Consider the following 19257-nt stretch of genomic DNA (forward strand, 5'->3'; position numbering starts at 1 on the left):
AAATTTAATAAGATTAGTTACCTAAAAATAATTTCTCTTATTTTTGAAGGGTTAATTGATCCAAATAGGGTAAGGACATTATGGAACTAGATAAAGGACCTATAGACAATTCATCGTGTGATCTATGTTCAAGATCTTAAAGTTTCTAATGACAATATTAAAAAAAACTCAAATTGGTCCATCATAATTTTTAGGTAATTACTAGTTTATTCTATGAGGACCCCTAAAGAACAATCTTAAGAGGTCATGTTAGTCGAGGCTAAGGTGGCTAGGCTTTGACCCAAAGTTGTCCCTCATTCATTAGCTAATATACTGGACTGGATATAATAAATTTAGAGATAGGAGATACTATCGACTACCTTGCAAATGGAAAAAGCCTATGACTTGACAGGCCCCCCCAATGAATTCTTAAAGGAGTTTAAAGAATTTCTCATCTTGCCACTCCTTTAGATTTGGAAAGAATCCATGAGGTTTGGAGCTCTTCCAATAGACATAAAGCAAGGGGTCATCCAACTTATACATAAGCGAGATGACAAAAGGAACCTTTCCAACTAGAGACCAATCACATGTCTTTCCTCAACATATAAGATATTTGCCAAAACTCTTGCAAGAAGGCTCAGCTCCCATCTTGATGGTAATTGGATATATATTAGATTTTCATCATTTCCTTAAGGGAAGGCTCTAAGTTTTCCCAAAAAAGAAACCAAAATTTTCTCTTCAAAATATATTTTGACAAAGCCTATGATAGACTAGATTGGTGTTCTATACTGTAGTCTCTTTAGGATATGGGTTTAGGTAAAAAATTCATTAGGTTTGTGACCATCCTATTTGGAAGTGCAAGTGCTAAAATGGCAATAAATGGGGAAGTATCAACCTCCTTTCCTCTTTTTAGATCAATCATGCAAGGATGTCCTTTAGCCCCACTAATATTTGTGGTAGCATTGGATGCTTTAGGTTGGCTAATTGAGGAAGAAATAAGAGAAGGTAGACTTGGATGCATTAATATTCTCAACAAAAAGGACGTGGTTCTTAAATTTGTTTGTTAATGACGCAAAAGGGATTGTCAATAATGACCTATCCTCAATTAAAGCCTTTTGGAATTGTATTCAAACCTTTAGCCTAGCATCAGGCTTGGTGGTCAACCCAATCAAAACAGAAATAAAAAATTAATCACTCCACCTCCTCTGTAGCTTGTTGATGGAGGCTGCAGATAAATTGAAGAAGGTAAAGTTTTTAGGTTACTAAGCAAGTTTGGAGACAAGGAATTTCATAATCCACCAGGAGAGAAGGCTAAAGATGGAGATGTGTGAAGCTACGTTCCAACAAATGTTTGAAGCCAAGTATCAAGATATATTTGACACAATGTGTCATTGCGCTCAACTCCAGAACTGGAAACCTTAGAAGCCACCCATTTCCTTTTTGTACATGCCATCAGTAATGAATACATCTCTAAGAATTATTCAAAACAGGAGATGTGGTGCCACTAGGGAAGGGTGGACTTCTTGTCTTGTTTAAAAGTCCAATTTTGTAAAATCCCCCCGCGCCCCCCCCCCCCCCCCCTCTTAGAGGCCTTGCTTATTTGTGTCCTGCGATTGGCGAGACAGACTGATGCATTATGCATTATGATTCATACTTAGTCCCTTGAATTGTGATCTTCACATGTGTTCTTTCTAAGGCAAATCTTGAGATGTGCTGCAGACGCGAGCTATGGCAAACGAAGCGAAGAAGGCCTCAGCACCTTCCCTCCCACCCTATCTCCAGATCATTCTTCCTCCAGCTGGAGCCGCTGTCGCGTATGGATTGTCCTTACAGGCTTCTCAGGCGAGCCTCTCTGCCTTTCTTTGTTCATTTTCTATCAGTGTCTAAAAACAAAGAAGCAAATATGCTATGTATAACTAAAATGAAGCTTACCACATTCATAGATTGCAGGTAGAGCCTGCCGAGTTTCATGTGCAACTGTTGGATGGAGTTCCTTATTAGGTTGCCTAGCTGTGACTTGCAGCTCTTTGGTTGCCGGTCAGGTCCAGTTTCCCTGTCCTTATGTGTTTTCTTGAACATTTGAACAAACTGTTTGTTATGGTTTCCTTAAACCTGTAGAATTTGCACAAATGATCTAAGCTGGTATCTCAATTATGTTTCTCCCTCCCCTCCCCCGCTCCTTTTTTCCGTATGTGAGATGATTGCTTAGTGTACCTCAAATTATGTTCAGCCACGTTGAGTGCCTTGTGTGTATACGCTTCTAACATTTGCAGGGTTGGAAGAATTTGTCGCAATGTGAGTACATTAAGGCGACTGCATTGTGCCCGTGACATTTGAGATACTTGCAATATGTACCTTATTACATCAAAAGTTTTTTAGTGGTGTGCATTTTGATTTTCTAATTTTATAGTTACTGCTGTCACCCATTTCAATATCTATATCATCACGGAGGTCCCACAGTTTTGCGCTTGCAAGTATGACAGTAAGTCACGGTCTTTTCAGGTCTCTTTCACTATTCGAAATTATTTGGCATTTGGTCCTGGCAAACCTGAGGATTTTATCATCAGCAAGGAAGATGCAATTCTTACGGTGGTCTCTGGTCTAGTTGGTTTTAAGGTTAAGCCTTTTCACTGTTACCGCACTTCAAATTCTGAAATTCAAAGTTGAGTTGTTAAAAAATTTTGGTTTTCTGACATGGTTGCATTACCTTTATCATAATTCTCTAAGAACCTTTCAGGCAGCTCTGTGAGGCGATTAGTTTATCCTTTACTTAGCTGCATCCAGTTTGGAGCATAGAAATTTCTATGCATGTGGGGATCTATCCTAGGGTTTGAAACAGTCCCTCTAATGAGTGATTTAACATGTTTTGAGTCAAAGATATATCACTTGCCCAAGGCAGTAGTCTCAATTGTGCATGCATGTGTGCTCGCACACAATGGCTGAAAAATTGCAACTATAGGTTAGGAAGACATTTTAACTATCCAACAATCAAATTCGCTAGGCCAATTTGTCATCCAAGCAATCTTGAGCATTTATTAGCCCTTGAACTAGTGTTAGTTAATTGATTAATTTCTAGAGCATATGCTCTGAAGTGTGTTCTTGATCTGTGAGTAGCTCCAATACTCGGGGGACATCATAAGTTCACTGAGAAGCGTGCTCCCAACATCGGTAATGAGTCAAGTGTCTCACCAAACTTGACAAGGTAATACCTAAATATCTCAATCTTGAGATGAGTGCTTCTAAGCACTGAAAAGGCATTTAGTGACATTAGTTTATTGCCGTATGAATATTGATGTGATTGAAATCTCCTCGGACTTTTGCCAAGTGTCGAGGTCATTAATTGACCTTGCTCAATCAAATGCTCATACACTAAACCACAAGGTGGGGAGGAGCTAGAAGTCCAGTCAAAGTTCACCTCATTGAAACCTAGGAAAACAGTAAAACTTAAATCAAGGGTTGTTTGAAGGATGGGAGTGCCAAAATCCTACCTTGAGATATTACATATGTATGATTTCCAACCTTTTTCATCCTTAGAGCTTTAAAATTGGTTATCATTTGTAGGGCTATCAATTCTGTTATTTGGTTCGTACTTGGCCACCTGTAAAGGACTAGACATTGCCATTGCCATTGCCTAAGGCAATAGGTAAGACCTTCCTATAATGGCCATGGCCTATGCAGATATAAGGCCTCAAATTCGCAAGTTCAATGGAAAAGACTTTCATCCTTGGCAAGTCCTAGTAAAATATAAAATGATGGAACAAGGCTGCTGGCCCTTCATAAAAGAAACCAAAGTTATTGGCCCATCAGGTCCCCTTGATGTAGAAGACGATGAAAAAGCTCAGGCCGTCATCATGCTTCATTTGGATGAATCTTTAATTCATCATATTGACCAACTCTCCATTGCCCACGCTGGACCATATTCTCACACGCATGATGATCTATTGCTACTTTGTGAGAATATGGTTTCAATATTTCACCATATCGAGGATGGCGTTCTATAAGAGTTAGTTCTTGTCTCTTTTTGATGATGGTTTCACTATTTGGCCAGCATATATGGACACCCATCTCTCCCATAGCATATGGGCTGATATTGGACGGATTCACACCTTCTCACATAGGCTTTAGATGGAGATAGATAGATGGACAGATACCCTAGCAGAGGATAGGACTTGCTAGCTTTGTGGTTGAGAGCTTGAGACGGAGGAGCACTACATATGGAGATGTATAATATACTATGACATACGAGGACGGTACCATTGCCTCTTCTGTGATGGTTTTGGACCCCTTCATCGCATCATGGAGTACGAGGACTGGAGATGCCTAGGTCTTTTCCTCATGGAGCTTTGGAGGTGTTGCACAACACTTCTGCAAGATAGGAGGCCAACTCATCGAGAGGGACCCACACAAAGAGCAATGACAAACTTTTTTCGCAGACTCGACCCTATTGACACTACTAGCCTAGCAGAGACAGAGTCATCCCACCAGACACCTTACATGCCACGCCGTGGAGTCACATTGGATAGAGTAATTTCCCTTCGTTGAGTATGACAACCCCGTCTACTAGGACCACATCGGAGAAGGCCGCACCACAGTCGGATTAGAGCCATTATCATGAGACACCAAAGAGTCACCACAAGGCCTATTATTGAAGCAGTTAAGGACCGCATCATAGCTGAGATCATGTGCAGACCTTGAGATCAGCTACAACCTATAGTCTCCACCACATTTTTGTACATGGTTCTATCAGATTTGGTTCTCCTTTTCTTTTCTTTTCTTTTCTACCGATGGGACAACACTACACATGGTTCAACCCTAGTATGGTTATTCTCCGCATGGTTTCATAGGCCACCCGCTTATTTTTAATGTTATCTTTACCTTACTGATGATATGACATTAGACATGGATGTACATTGGATTTTGTCTCATAGGCCACATTGGCCTTATGTAGATGTTAATATATCTTTCTTTCTTTCTTTCACTCTTCCAACTCACCTTGTCCCCGGTCCACCCAAGACATAGAGGTTTGAGGCTGCTTGTATTTATATTATCATAGTTTGTTCATTTATTTCATTCTGAGTTCTCTTCATCTTAAGTTTTTCTATGTTCATTGTGTTCTTGTCGTACACTTTGAGTTATCATTCTTTGTTTGAGCATTTCTTTACACCTTCTTTGCTAGTCTTGTCATAAGAGGAATGGATAAGGGGTAATATAATCTCTTTCATTGATGCTTTATAATACTTCAGGCTATACCCTTTAATAGACGTTTCCTATAAAAAGTGCTTGTATGTGTGAAGTATGTGGGGATACTATTGAGAAACCCAGCGATTTAGTACATTTTGTCTACTTTACTCCTATTTTGGTTTCCATTTACTGCCCCAAAAAGGCTTTATTTGGATCATTAGTTAGTGTCTAGGTGCCACTTGAGAGACTTCAGTGGACACCACTTGAGAGAGTTGGGGCACCACTTGAGACAGTTTGTGCCTATAAACATGGGAGCGACTCCACCCATTTACCATCCCACGCATCCTTTCCTTTTGACACTTTGTCATTCTCTTCCACATTCTTTTCTCCTCTCTCCATTCTCTCCATTGCTGTTCATACCCTGCAAGGACATTTCGGTTTGTGGCTTTTGCATCCATCTCCACTTGGTGTTTTGCAACCTACATCATCTGATGTTAGCCCTCCTCACCCTATGTCATCATCAAGCTTGTGTTTGCAGCATTCTTCTATCTGGCGTTAGTCTCCCAGCATCTGGCATCACCTATTGGGCTGTGTTGGCAATTTGGTGGCTCCTCCTTCATCTAGTGACATTCCTCTCTATCAAGTGTCAGTGTCTCGTTGTGTTTTGCTGTTCAGACACCTTTCTAGCATTGGCATCGGCTCTGACAGACACATGTATCCCTAGGAGGTTGTGTTTTGCGTCTCCTACTCCATTTGGGGTTGGATTTCTTCACCTAGCAGGCTGCCTTGTCCTTCTTCACCCTTCGGAGCACGTGTCACTAGTTGGTGATTTTCTTCCTTGACTCCGACGGCCTTAGATGATTGCGATTTACTCCCTTGGCAGTTGTTCTTCATCTTCAGCTATACCCTATTGCTCGGAGGATTGTGTTTTGCTCCCTCTATAGTGTAGATCCCCTCTAGGGACTGCTACTTGATCAGATAGTATATTGCAATCATCTTCAAAGCTTTAGCTCCATTGTATCAACTTGATTCATTAAGCATGATTCATTGATTCATCATTCATCATTGTCTTCACTCTTCTCCTTTTGAGTTTCTGAGTTTTCTTCTCTCTATGTTTGCCATATACTTTGTTTCTCCTTGCAAAACCTACTATCTCTTTGATATGGTATGAGTGCATAGTGTTCCATCACACTAATTTGATAGATACACTATGGTTTGGAGAGAGAATAGCACAAACACGACTTACAAATGAACTCAAACTAATAAAGATGATGGTCTAGGTTGGAGAAGAAAATTGGGTAGCATATTCCTCTTGATTTTGAGGGCTCTAATTCTTGGTGAGATTAGAGTTTCACTTGGCTTGATGATTTTGGCAATTTTCAGCAAATGCAATGTACCATAAGATGATAGAGCATAAAAGATAGGTTATTGAAAAGGCTAATAAGGTGTCGTCATGTAGAGATGGCTGCACGAAGTGGTGTCATAGATTGCTACAGTTACGGAAATTGAAGTTCTTGTATCAAGGCAAGGATTTTATTTATTATCCCTCTATTGTTTCCTTAGTATCCTTTCATGTATACCTCTTTATTCTCCCTTTGCCTTATATATCACTCACACTCATCACAGTTAACTATTTCACACTTTGATGTTTAGTGATGATCATGTGTGTTTGCAGCCTGTACGACCAGCACAAATCTGTGTTTTGCTGTAGCGGGAGTTGTCAATACTTCCACACCATCAAACTGCTGTGTTGCTGTTCTTGGAGATGCCCTGACTTGCCATGTCATCAGATTGCTGCATTTACCCATTTTGCTCCTTCACCCACTTGCCACGGTGTTGGACCTAGTTGCATTTGTTGTTCTCTGCACTGATTGCCTTTCGACCTTCATCAAGGTTGTGTTTGCTGTTGCTAGACTTCTGAGGAGATTGCCTACTGCGTTTCAAGATTTGTTGGACTATGACACATTCTTTTGCCCATACTTTCTATCCTGGTCCTAGCATAGTGTGTTTGCTGCATTGAGCATTGTATTTATTCATGATTCAGATTTCTTTCTTCTTCTGTGTTCATTATCTTTGTGTTACCCTAACACTAACTATGTTTCTTTATCAATCTGTGCGCTTGTCGTATGATTGTGTTTGTATTTTGTAGTCAAGCATTTCTTTACAACATGTGCTTGTTGTGTTAGGTAGGAATGGTTTGTGATATTAGACCGTAAAATGAGTCCTAGTTGTGAAGGCATTCTTACCTATAGCAACTTTGAAATTGATTGTATGAGATGAGGGTAGCTCTTGTGGATGAGGTGCATTTGAGATATAGTCCCAAGAACACCCATCAAGCAAAGAATGATTTTCTTGTTGGATGGCTCCACTAGGCACTTAAGGGTTTGAGACAACATAGTGTGGGGCTTGAGCTCCTTGTGGGAAGGTTTCAAGAGAGTAGTGTTAAGGGCATGGACAGGATTCCCAATCACAGAGCACCATCCATACTTGAGTGCAAGTATGGTGTATGGTGGATGAGTGAGGTTCTTGGGAATTGAACATCAAATAGACTCACCTAAGGATAATGTGCATTGACTACAAGTGGAATGCTTGGTAATGATGGACTATAGGCTAAGTAGAAGCACTCTGCACTTCCGCTAGGTAATATCCACAAGCTGTACAGAGGCGAGACTCTAGCAGGCCAAGAAAGGCAATTGTAAAAGTGGGTTGGTCCTATAGGATTTTGAGAATGGGGTTGGCGTGCAGGGTTCCTAGCTAAGGATGTGCCAAAATCATGCTCTAGAGATGCAGAAAGTAAACTTTCTGTTTCACTTGATCGAGATTTTTTGCATCTAGAACCTCTGTTCAAGTTTATATACTGGTATGGTCTGCGTCTCCTTGGTGATGTACAGCAGATAGCTGTAGAATAGACAGAGCAATAGAGAAGGGTTTTGATTCATACAAACTAGAGGGAACATACAGATCCACCACTAGGTCTGGCTGTGATGAAGGCAATGGAGCACCAATTGTCTCAATAAAGGATTGGTTTCCTCCAACTAGGACTTCCGTATTCTTGCCAGCTCATTGTTGTGATGGATATGTACCTATCTTTGACTCTGGCATGGATATGCCTTGAAGAGGCCAGACCAAATTGAGAGCTGAAGGAATGCATGAAGATAAAAACATCGGAATGGAAGATGGTGCTGGATCAGTTTGTTGATAAACCCCTTAGAGCGTGGATGGATGGAGATGATTGGGAGGGTACCGTCGGCTCTGGTGATGATGATTGCTTTGATGAAGGCGGTGATGGTCCATGGGAACCTTCCCTTCTTGATGGGAGAGAGTTGAGTCATTACATTTCAATTCAGGTGAACTGGAAAGCCCTAATGCTCATGGTGGGACTTTTGTCAAGACCAACTGGCTTTGATACCATGTTAGCCTATGCTAGGGCTAGCATAGGGATACAAAGCGCATGAAAATCACGAACATATGATATGAATAGTCAGACATAAGCTCAATGAACAAGGGGGATATTGCAAATGAATGAATTGACATGAAGTGGTAGGACCAGTGTCAACTGTAGGAGTTGAACCAAAGGGAAGGCTTGAAGCAAAAGGTGGAGCACAGGGGTGAGGGACACACTCGGAGATGCGCTCCAGGCTGTGCAGTTGGTCGATATTGAAACAGGGTTGCATATCAGCATCTTGACCGAATGAGAGTGCAGCAGTAGTCAACTGAAAATGTAGCTGCTGTCTCCATGGTTAGCATCTAAAAAAGAGGTGGCTTCAAGAGCTGTAGGATATGTTCCTGCTCTTCAGCCATCATACAGGGGGGCAACTGTACGGCCTTTGAAATTTGAACTTGCAAAGTTGTGATTTTTGCTGTCTTTTCGTTTTAGATGAAAAACACTCCATGATGAAGTCATTTGCATACCTTCAAAAGAATTAAAAGATGCTTGCTTGTTTGTAATTCAGTTCCCCCATGCACATATATATGTATGCTGGGAATGATGTTTTCTTGGGCTCTTCTGTTGCCTTTCTGGTTGGCCTTGTCCTCGTGTGTCTTATCTCATTAGCACAGTAGGATGTACAAGATGGGCAAAGGTTTGTAAGAGGTTACTTGTTTGTTGATAAAGTATGCTATATTATTTGTTTCGTCAATGCAATTGTGAATTTTGTGTGATTTTTATGACACAGGTATTAGGGGGAAAATTTCACAACTTAATGCCAAGTGATCTTTGCAAGCCTGGAGCACTTGCAAACTTTTCAATCCCAGGTGGCTTTTGTACAAATGCTACTTCTTTTCTCTGCTATGTTTATGGTTCAGTTGTAATATCCTGCATATTATCTCAGCAGCAGGACCAAACCAGGCATCGGCATCCCAGTACAAACAGTTGAATGAGGCTTTTCGTCGAGACGGTTGTCACCATTGTGGCAGGAGGACTGGGGACAGGTATTACTTTACCCTATTCTGTTTCTCCAAGGAGATTTAAGTGCTTCTTGCAAGGTCAAACGTGGTTCTGAGCAATGGCCATCTCTTTTGGCGGTACTTTTCAGTATAGCAGATCACATACCCCCTAGTGTAATCATACGATCTTTACAGCAACCACACCGTGGTTTCTTAGGTTCTTTCTTTTCAGTTAAAAAGAACACTGCACAAAGGTTTTACCCCCAATGCATAAAGTGCATGAAGAAACAGAGCGCATTTCTGATCAATGGAAAGAATCAGCTTGTTTATCACTTGAAGCGTGGCTTTCCTCAGGTAACAGAGGCTTACTGGTGTCTTTTCACTGCTGAACAATAACATAAGTGTCCGGATGTTTATCAAATTGTTGCGAGATACAACAGTGTTGTTTGGTGTGGGGTGTATAGCCACCTTATCTTGCAGGTTTTTTGGTGGGGGCGCTCCACTTTGAGAGCTGTCTTCCTGAGCAGCAGCATTGGTCCAATAGCGGGCAACCTCCTAAAAAATAGAAGTCCCGCTAATAAGGTGGAAACTTGGACTAGTGCAGACTTTGTACCCTAGTGTGATGATTGGAAGTGTTGACATTCTTCACTTCAACCAACATTTTGTATCCTGATTATGAAACTCACAATGGTTATAAACAGCATAATGTGCGATATATATATATGTTAAAGCTAAGGTGGCTGTGTTTCTTAGCTAGAAACATTCAATGTGGTTCACCATACTCTGTTTCTGAGCTCTCTCTGCATACAATGGTTTTCAAATGTTGTGTATATTTCTTAGCTACTGATAGTGAGTGTTCTCAACAATTTAGGCTTAAAACTCAAAAGCAGGTTATGAAGGGTGGTGTGCTTTCGGATTCTCATCCCCTTAAAATGAGAAGCAATTGTTTACAAAATGGTAGTGTAGCCTAAATGGTTAGAGCTTGAATTACAATGTGAGGTTGTGGGTTCAAGCAAGCCTTCAAACTTTCTAAGCAAAGTGGCATTGATTCTGTGTACTTGTCCTTTGAACCACAAGTCTATCCTCAACCTAATGGCTATTGACTAGGGTTGAGGGTGTGGTGGCCCTAGGTCTATTTCAAAAGTAAGCAAAATTGTTGTGGCATTCTGAAAAAGAAATGAGAGAAAAACAAAGGAAGCGGCTATATTCTTGTTTGATGCAAACTTTGTGACATGGGAAATTTATCAAAGTGCTTGCATAGTCCTTTCATCGAGGTTAGAAGGTACTCTTGATTACCATGGTTTTTATCACCTAGAGTCTTCTTTCTCAAGTTTAGTCATCAAAGATACACTAAAAACTTTTTGAAGTCCCCGAGTGTGAAAGGTACTTTGACTACCATGGGTTTTATGACCTAGAGTTTTATTTCTCAAGTTTTAGTTGTCATAGATGTGCATTGGTTGATCTAGCGTGGCTCTTTTTGATGGTCTATTCTATTGCATGCCCTAGGGCCCTAGGCCTTTGGACAAAGGATAGTATAAGCAATAGAAAATGTTTGGTTTTGAGATAGGAATTAAGTTTCAATTCATTCATAAAACAAAATGACGTGTATATGTGCTAATTCAAGCCATACAAATAGGCTTTACCTTCATTCAAGCATAGAAAATGACTATGTGCTTGAAGTTTCTTTTTGGATGACCTAATACACTATTTGGACCATTCTCTCAAACAAATGTAGAGCACATGCTATTGAGGGTGGGCTAATATGGCCAATGCGGAAAAGCTAAAGCGAATGTGACAAGGTTTAGAATCATTGGAATCTTGTTGATAGTAAAAGTAGGTATCACATATTTCAGCATAATGCATGATATAAAGCCATGTTACATAAATGTTGTCTACATAGTTTCTCGACTAGGTGGTTTTTGTGTAACATGGTGGTCAATTATACTTCACAATTATGACTCTCTTTTGACTTGCTTTGATTATCTCAATGACAACCTATGGAGTGGAAAATGTTATCATACCATTGCTTGAAGATCTCAAATGTTGATTGTTTTATCTTAGTGCTAGGTTACGGTTAGTGACTATATGTTGTCAGTTAGTGAATTGGATGTACTCTTCTTATGAATTGACTAAACAACTTAAGCATATGTTGTCAGTTCTTTTTCTTTTCAAGGAATAATTCAAGGTTTCATTAAATAGATTTCTATTTATTCAATGTATAACAATAATAAGACAACTTGATAGAAGTGAGGTATCATGTTTAGCTCATCTCAACAAACGATATCATGGGAACGATAAACTTGAAGCTAGATTGGTAAGACTTGCTCAGTGATCTTTGCAATGAGGTTCCACTTTTTGTGGGATTGAATGTCTTTGAATTTTTTGATTTGAATCGAGGGAGAGAAAACATATCTTACAAGATCTTTGAAGGAACATGGTATTAAGCTCTTTCATACACTTTGAAAACATAAATTAAGTTAACACATAGATGATTGTCTACTTAGAAAAGCAAAGAGTTTGTAATGCTATGATTATTTAGTAAGATCTCATTAAATTAATGTAAGTAATCATTTGAAAGAATATGTGCTATCTATGATTGTGATTGTTTGATGTATAAATAGATGCTAGGTGTTTGTGAAAATATGCTTTAGTGTGATTTGTGTTGCATAAATGTTAGTGATTAGCTCCAAGAGTGTGTGTTGACCTATAATCTTGATATTGTTATGTTATTTCAAAATGTGTCTTTTAAAACAAGCCTAGAGAATTAATTGATTGGGTAGAGCTACTGCATAAAGTTGTACAAATATGAGGTGTAATGGAATTGTTTCTTAAGTTTCTAGTCTAAATCACCATGAACATGAAAGCTAGATTTGCCTTTAGACACTAATTTCTTAATATTTTCATGTGCATGGCATGTATGGTATATTCTTTAGATGTAGTCCAAAATAGTCTATTATTAATCTGCAAGCGACATACTCATGTTTATTGTGTAGGATGCCAAATAATTGTACATGTGGGTGCTTTAGAGCATTGCCTTCTTTCCTTGGTTTAAAAAAAAGTACCACAAAAAAGGAGAGGGAAATAAACATAAGTGCTCAAAAACACAAAAGAAAGGGTTTGCTTTACTTAAAACTTTAGCTAAAGTGAAGTAATTTAACCCAAATATATATGCTAACTTGAAATCAACTTAAATACATTGATACATAAGAGTTTAAGCATCTCCAACTAAAATCAATCAAAGTTTGTGATATAAGTCTTTTGAAAATACAAGCCTCAACACCCACATTAGGAAGATTCTCTCCTCTAAATATTAGTTGAGAGAGTGGGAAGGAGTCACATTGGCATTTTTCCTATGTTGAGATAGGATAGATTGTAAGCTAAATACATTGTGGAGCTTGATCACGTTATTGGGCTGTCCTCTTGAGTGACCCAACCAAAGAGGAGGACCAATTGAGTGTTCGAGTGGGCAAGATCGTGGACTTACATGAACACACCATGTAAACATAGGTATCCAACTAAGTGGTGCACCTGATGATACTTGGACCCACAAACTTATGATTGTGAGCCGAAGTGCTAACTATTAGGCCATCACCTTAGGGACAATTATCCCTAGTTCTATAGTAAACCTATTATTATAGACACAACTAACTCTTTTGAATCTTTTATTATATCCAACTTTACTATTATAGCCCTTCTATTTCAATTTAGAATAAGATCCTAGGTGGTGTCACTTTTCTTTTCAATTTGAGAAATCTATTAGCCAAGCAAAGAAAAGCTTGTGCTTATATACTATCCAAACCTCATTGACATAAATACTTATCTTTTTATCTATTTTAGACTCTTACACAATGAAACTATTAGTTTTTTGTTGCAAGTGCATCCTAAGATCACATTTTGACCCAAGAATTTTGTGGTATTTTTGAATTTGTCAAAAATTGAAGTAGGTCTTATGGGCTACCTAATTACACAAAAAAAGATAAAAAAGAACATGTTATCACCATAATGCATTCCATACAATTTCCATCATCATCATCATCATCATCATCATCATCATCATCATCTTCTCATTGCATATATATTGTTTATATTATGCTTCATTACATACATCTCCCAACTTCACAATTCATGAAAGAAATTGCATGTAATTGCACATATTATTAGTAGGGCTAGAAATTGAAGCAAGTGAGTGCGTGAATGCAAGCATGCAATAATATGAGAGTATGCAAAAGAATTTTGATTGGTTTATCATTGTAAATAGAAATATCTAATGATGATTGCTCAATATAATTGTGGATGAAATGAGGTCAAAATGTATATAAGGTCATATGTTGACCTTTTTTTGAAATCTCTTATTGCAAACAACTTTTAACAAGTTAAAGTTGTTCTAATAATTCTCGTTAAAGGGGAGCCACATGAAGAAAATAGAGTATTACAATGCTTTTTGGGTTTATTACCAATAACTATTTTGATGAAGAAATACCCTATATTGCAAGCAAAGTTGACATGCTCTAAGTAGACATTGTCTTGTCCCACAAGTTTGCATACTAGATGATTGTGGATATTGATGTGTCTTAGCCTCATATTTATCTGTGGGGGGTTATTGACTAGTTTACATGAAATATGGTTTGTGTGGCTCATAGCTCATATTCACGTTGTGGAACTTTTGGTGAATCAATATTACTTCTTTTTAAGCCATGGAGGTTGCCGCATACTTGCCTTCCATTCTAAAGAGGCATAGATTTCTTCTTAGTGGATCACTATATAAGAACTCTAACTAGGGATATGCCATATTTGTAGTAAAACAACGGGTCTCAAGATTGGCCACCCAATTGACATCAGTCTTGCTAGTTAATATGATGGATTTGGAGTAAGTGGTGACCAAGGGAGATTCTTCAATACTTGACATGTAGATCAAACCATGAGAAGGATTGGTTTGAAGATAGTGGAGAAGTTAATGCATAGGTACTAAATGTGTCCCTAGACATCTTTGTTCCAAGTGAACCATTTTCACTCAATGATAAGAGAGAGATGGAGATGGATGTGGCAAGATTATGCCTTGAGGAAGGGGATTATGCATTGGCTTGCAACCCTTTGTGTTAAAATTACTTGATACTTTTGTATATATTTGGATTAGTAACTGCAAATGTGTAACAATCTCAACTTGGTACTAGAGACTTCAACACCTATGCATTAGGAAAGAGGGCCATTATCGTTTACAAGGAAAATTATTGGGCATTGAAACTTTAACTTGGATATGAGGTCAAGGGAGAAACAATGGCAATCTTATCTACATACCACCCTAAAAAGATGGAGGGTGCATCTTTTTCAAGCACATAGATATTTTGGTTGTTAGTTAGATGATAGAACCCTGTGGCTACAATATGATCATGGGCTATTTTGCACCATTGGTGAAGTGCTTACTTAAGTCCATAAATGTCATTTTGCAATTGGCATGCATATTCTGACCAATGACATATTAAAAAAATTTATTACAGACACACTCTCCTCTCTTGACTAGAATCCTCACGCTTAGCTAGTGCAAGTAGCTTGGAGAGCTAAGATTGGACCTCTAGCCTTTCAACTTATGTAACCTTGCTCTGATCTCAACTCAAATAAGCTTACTCAAATTCCATCTTAGAAAGGGCTTTTAGAGAGTGCTTTTTTAGTACTAAAAGGTACTTTTGGGAAATCAGTTTAGAGTATGATAGTAGGATGAATCAAGAAAAGAGCTAAGTGCTTATTTAGAGCTTAATCAATATAATCATACCCACAATGATTAGAAACTTGATTAATGTTTAATAGTAATTTTTGGAAAAATGGAGTTGTGCCACATAAACTTCTTCTTTTAATGTGGCATGGAAGAATGTAGGTTCGACATTGTGTTGATGTAGCTAATTGAAATATATAGCATGGGCTACTACAAGGGGAAATAGTACATAGACAAGAGAGGTTGTAAGTGCTTTAAAAATCAATTCCATATTCTTCTAAAACATGTGGTGACAAAGGGGCTATATCTTGGTCCACCATGTCATTGGGGTTTTTGCTCCTTGTGGTGATAGGCTTTGATGTTGAGGGCTTCATTATTGAATTGCACTTCAAACACTTTGCATAGATGTCTTGAATAGACTTGGCTCCTTGTGGTGATATGTTGTTTTGGCTTTGTTGTTGTGGGCTTCATTTTTGAATTGTGGTTCAAGAAATTTGCATAGATGTCTTGAATGGACTTGGCTCATAATAGGTAGATAGAGTGAGAACAAATGATAATGGGAGTTGGGGTTTTCTATGAGGTTTAAGGCTCCAATATGCTATGAGGAAAGGTAGATGAATTGAAGTTGTCCAAAAAGGATTTTGGTGAGGACATCATTGCATTTTCCCATGTTGGAGTTGCAGGAACAACAACAAATCAGCTCCAAAATTCTCAAATTTTAGCAGTAGAAGAAATGATCTTGAATGTGCTAATAAGCACAAGTGCCCAAAAAGCACTAAGTGATTAGTATCGAGAGATACTTGTGGAGCTAGATCCTTGGAAAGTCTTCAATAGGTCGTCAAGAACTTTTAGGATCTTCAATGTTGTATTCCCCTCCTTAATTTGATGCTGGAGTAGCACAAAAATCTCAAACCTGATGTGAGGCAAAGTTGATACAAGTGACAAGAGTCATTGAATAAGTGTCAAGAGACACTATGATACTATGCTTCAATCTTGCAGGAAGTCACCATGATCTCCCCTCCTCAATGATTTGATGTGTGAACTTGCTTGAATCTTCAGAAAGTAATTGGATTTAAATGATAATGCCTTGGATTGAGTGGCAAGAGAGAGAAAATGAGGTGGTTTTGAGCTTGAAGAATATTTGGATATGGAGGAAGCATTAGGGTTCCTAAGAGCAGCTTGGTTTTTCACTCTGTGTGCAGTGTATACTCAACCATTTCGAGAAATTTTTATATGGGAATGAAGCTGGGCTTCCAAACCCCTATGATCTTGGACAAGATCGTTGCACGTATGGACTGCGTAGGGCATACAAACGGGACTATAGGCGAGAATAAGCAAAGACTAGGAAAACACACAATGTTGGAGCTTGCGATGAGTAATGTCGAGCTGTGATGTGATGAATGGTTGCGCCTTGACTTGGGGGAGATATCCTAGAAGAAGGCTTCAAGAGTTATGGCCTAGATGAGGAGATCAAGAAGCTTCAACAGAGGTAGGTACTGTGTGGCTATGGTTGCCATGGCAGATTAGTGAAGGTAGAGTTGAGAAATGAGGTCCCTAGATAGCCTTGAGCTGGCCAATGATGGAGGACAACTAAGAGAGCAGAGAGAGGACCTGAAACATGCTAAGCCATGCTCAGCTGCACTCTGATACCATGTAAAAACACAGGATCTAGAGCATGGTAGCTATGGTGGCTCATAGACCTTGACTAGACACATGAAGACACTGACATGATAGAGACCAAGGGACTTGACTGAAGTACAGAAGACAAGCAACAAGTAAACTATGTTGAATAAAAAAGTGACAATACCATAGCATTCATCTCATATGAAAGTGACAACCAAGTACAATGTTATATAGAGATGGGTAGGTGCCAATTTTTCTCTCTATGCCTATGGGATTCCTGCATGTCCTTAGCCCATCTGCTCTTTCAAAGAGGCAGCATGGATGTGATTGCCTATGGGATTCTTGCATGTCCTTAGCCCATCTGCACTTTCAAAGAGGTAGCATGGATGTGATTGCAAATCTCAATAATTTTAAGAGAGGGCTTCTTAAGACTTAGTGAAGGGACATCATTTTCCGGAAGGGAGAGTAAGGGAGCAAGCTTTCTTGGAGACTACATTGAAGAACTAGTATGCCTTGTAGCTATATGGCTCAACATAGCTAGTGAAGATTACATTGCTACTTTTAGGAGAAATTTTCTATTAGGATTTGACTCCAATGACATTGACAATGCTTCCAAAATCTTACATTGTGCTATAGGATGATAGCAAGTATATGTTGCATGGAAAGGAATGCCCAACATATTTTAGAGTGAGGTGTTAATGGCACCAAGCTTTGGCTCACTAAAGCCAGGAAGGCCGATTGTAAATTGGAAAGCATGCACAAAATAAGACAAGTCCATTTTTAGGTAAAAGAGAGGGTAGGTGCCCAAAAATCAAGCCTATGTATAAAACCCAAAAATGAATGGATATGCTTATTCTTGTGGTGCGCAATCTTGGAGAGCTCTCTCTCGCTTCTTACTTATATATTCTTGCTTGCATAGAGAGAGAGAGAGAGAGAGAGAGAGAGAGAGAGAGAGAGAGAGAGAGAGAGAGAGAGAGAGAGAGAGAGAGAGAGAGAGAGAGAGAGAGAGAGAGAGAGAGAGAGAGAGAGAGAGAGAGAGAGAGAGAGAGAGAGAGAGAGAGAGAGAGAGAGAGAGAGAGAGAGAGAGAGAGAGGGAGGGAGGGAGGGAGGGAGGGAGGGAGGGAGGGAGGGAGGGAGGGAGGGAGGGAGGGAGGGAGACCAATGCATAAAGCTCTTTGCCTCTTCATGCTTCTTCTTGCGGAGTGAGCCTAGAGTGCTTAGAGCTATGGAGATGGAGCACACATGAGGTGCGTCACTTGAATTGTGGAGACATTGATGAGCTTATGTGAGTCAACTACAGTGAAGAAGTAAATCAATGAGTTTACTATGGTATTTGTGAGAATGTGCATTGGTTATGCAAGAAGTAGCCATAGCTGTGTTAAAGGTGCTGGAACCAATAAGCATTCCATCAAGCCCCACATCAATTTTGGAAGTGCTTACACACTAACAATAGTAAGTATTTGTTCTTGATCATATTGGGTTATCATGAGGATCTAAACTTACTCAACATTTTCTTTTACGTATTTCTCACTTTCACGATTCTTGGTCTTGAATCCATTTCTTCTTGATGTTGAAATCATTTGGGAAACCCTAAGGTTTCTTGCTAACCCATAACCCTTGTTTTCCTAGGCTCTAACCAATTTTAGGTGTTAGTGATATTAGGTTCTCATGACATCCATCTAGGACCTTGAATTTCCTAATTTTTGGGACATTTCCCCACTTTAGTTTATCAACATATTGGAAATCCTCATGCAAATGGTTATTTGAAACTAACGATTACCATACTCTAAAGGAATATAAACCTTGCCAACTTGAACTTCTTAGTTTATTTGGGGAACATGTTGCACACTTACAATACAAGTATGACCTTCTCAATGTCATAGGTCAAAGTAACAATGATGATGACAAGGATAATGGTGAAGTAAGTTTGCTACATTGGCTACCATGCCAACTAGCCATCACAACCAAAGAGGATGCAATGAGGATGAGGAGATGACTTTTGAGTTGGCCACCATCATGTGAGTGGGTTGACCACCAGAGGCGGTAGTGTGATTGAGTCAATTTGACAATGCTAACTATTAACATGTAGATGTAGGGGGGGTGAGGTAGGGTGATGGTCACTTGACAAGGTCAAGGGTTTTATTAACCTATTACTAACCTTATAATTGACCTTTATTAGCTTGCTCACTATAACATTTGACCTTATAAAACCACTTATTACTTCTAATTAGCCTTACTAACTTTACTAATCAACTTGCTATTACTAACATTACTAATTAAAATGTTGTTGATTCTAACCGAGCTAGCTAAGGTTGTTCTAACCTGTTAACTAACCCATTTTCTAACCTTAGCATTGTTATGATTAACTAATACTTTTAATT

General features: G+C 39.1%; 1 protein-coding gene across 7 annotated transcripts; it reads left to right on the top strand.

Annotated features, from left to right (window-relative positions):
- Positions 1-1562: 1562 nt before the first annotated feature.
- LOC148033691 (uncharacterized) lies at positions 1563-10345 on the top strand. 7 transcript variants are annotated; one of them, XR_015691353.1, is made up of 7 exons: positions 1563-1821; positions 1923-2021; positions 2482-2595; positions 9336-9414; positions 9492-9591; positions 9764-9900; positions 10011-10345. XR_015691353.1 is itself a non-coding variant. In XM_087681652.1 (7 exons), exons 1-7 carry the CDS (start codon positions 1708-1710, stop codon positions 10110-10112), a joined length of 810 nt encoding a protein of 269 aa, XP_087537778.1. In that variant the 5' UTR covers positions 1563-1707; the 3' UTR covers positions 10113-10342. The 7 variants fall into 7 exon arrangements, 6 of the variants coding, with proteins under 6 accessions (XP_087537778.1, XP_087537777.1, XP_087537781.1 ...); XM_087681652.1 differs by having other exon boundaries at positions 9495-9591; positions 9696-9900; positions 10011-10342; XM_087681651.1 differs by having other exon boundaries at positions 9696-9900; positions 10011-10340.
- The last annotated feature ends 8912 nt before the right edge of the window (positions 10346-19257 follow it).

This window comes from Lygodium microphyllum, chromosome 7 (assembly GCF_053477565.2).
Source record: "Lygodium microphyllum isolate KBCC chromosome 7, Lygodium_microphyllum_v1.1.10, whole genome shotgun sequence".
NCBI classification, from domain to species: Eukaryota; Viridiplantae; Streptophyta; class Polypodiopsida; order Schizaeales; family Lygodiaceae; genus Lygodium; species Lygodium microphyllum.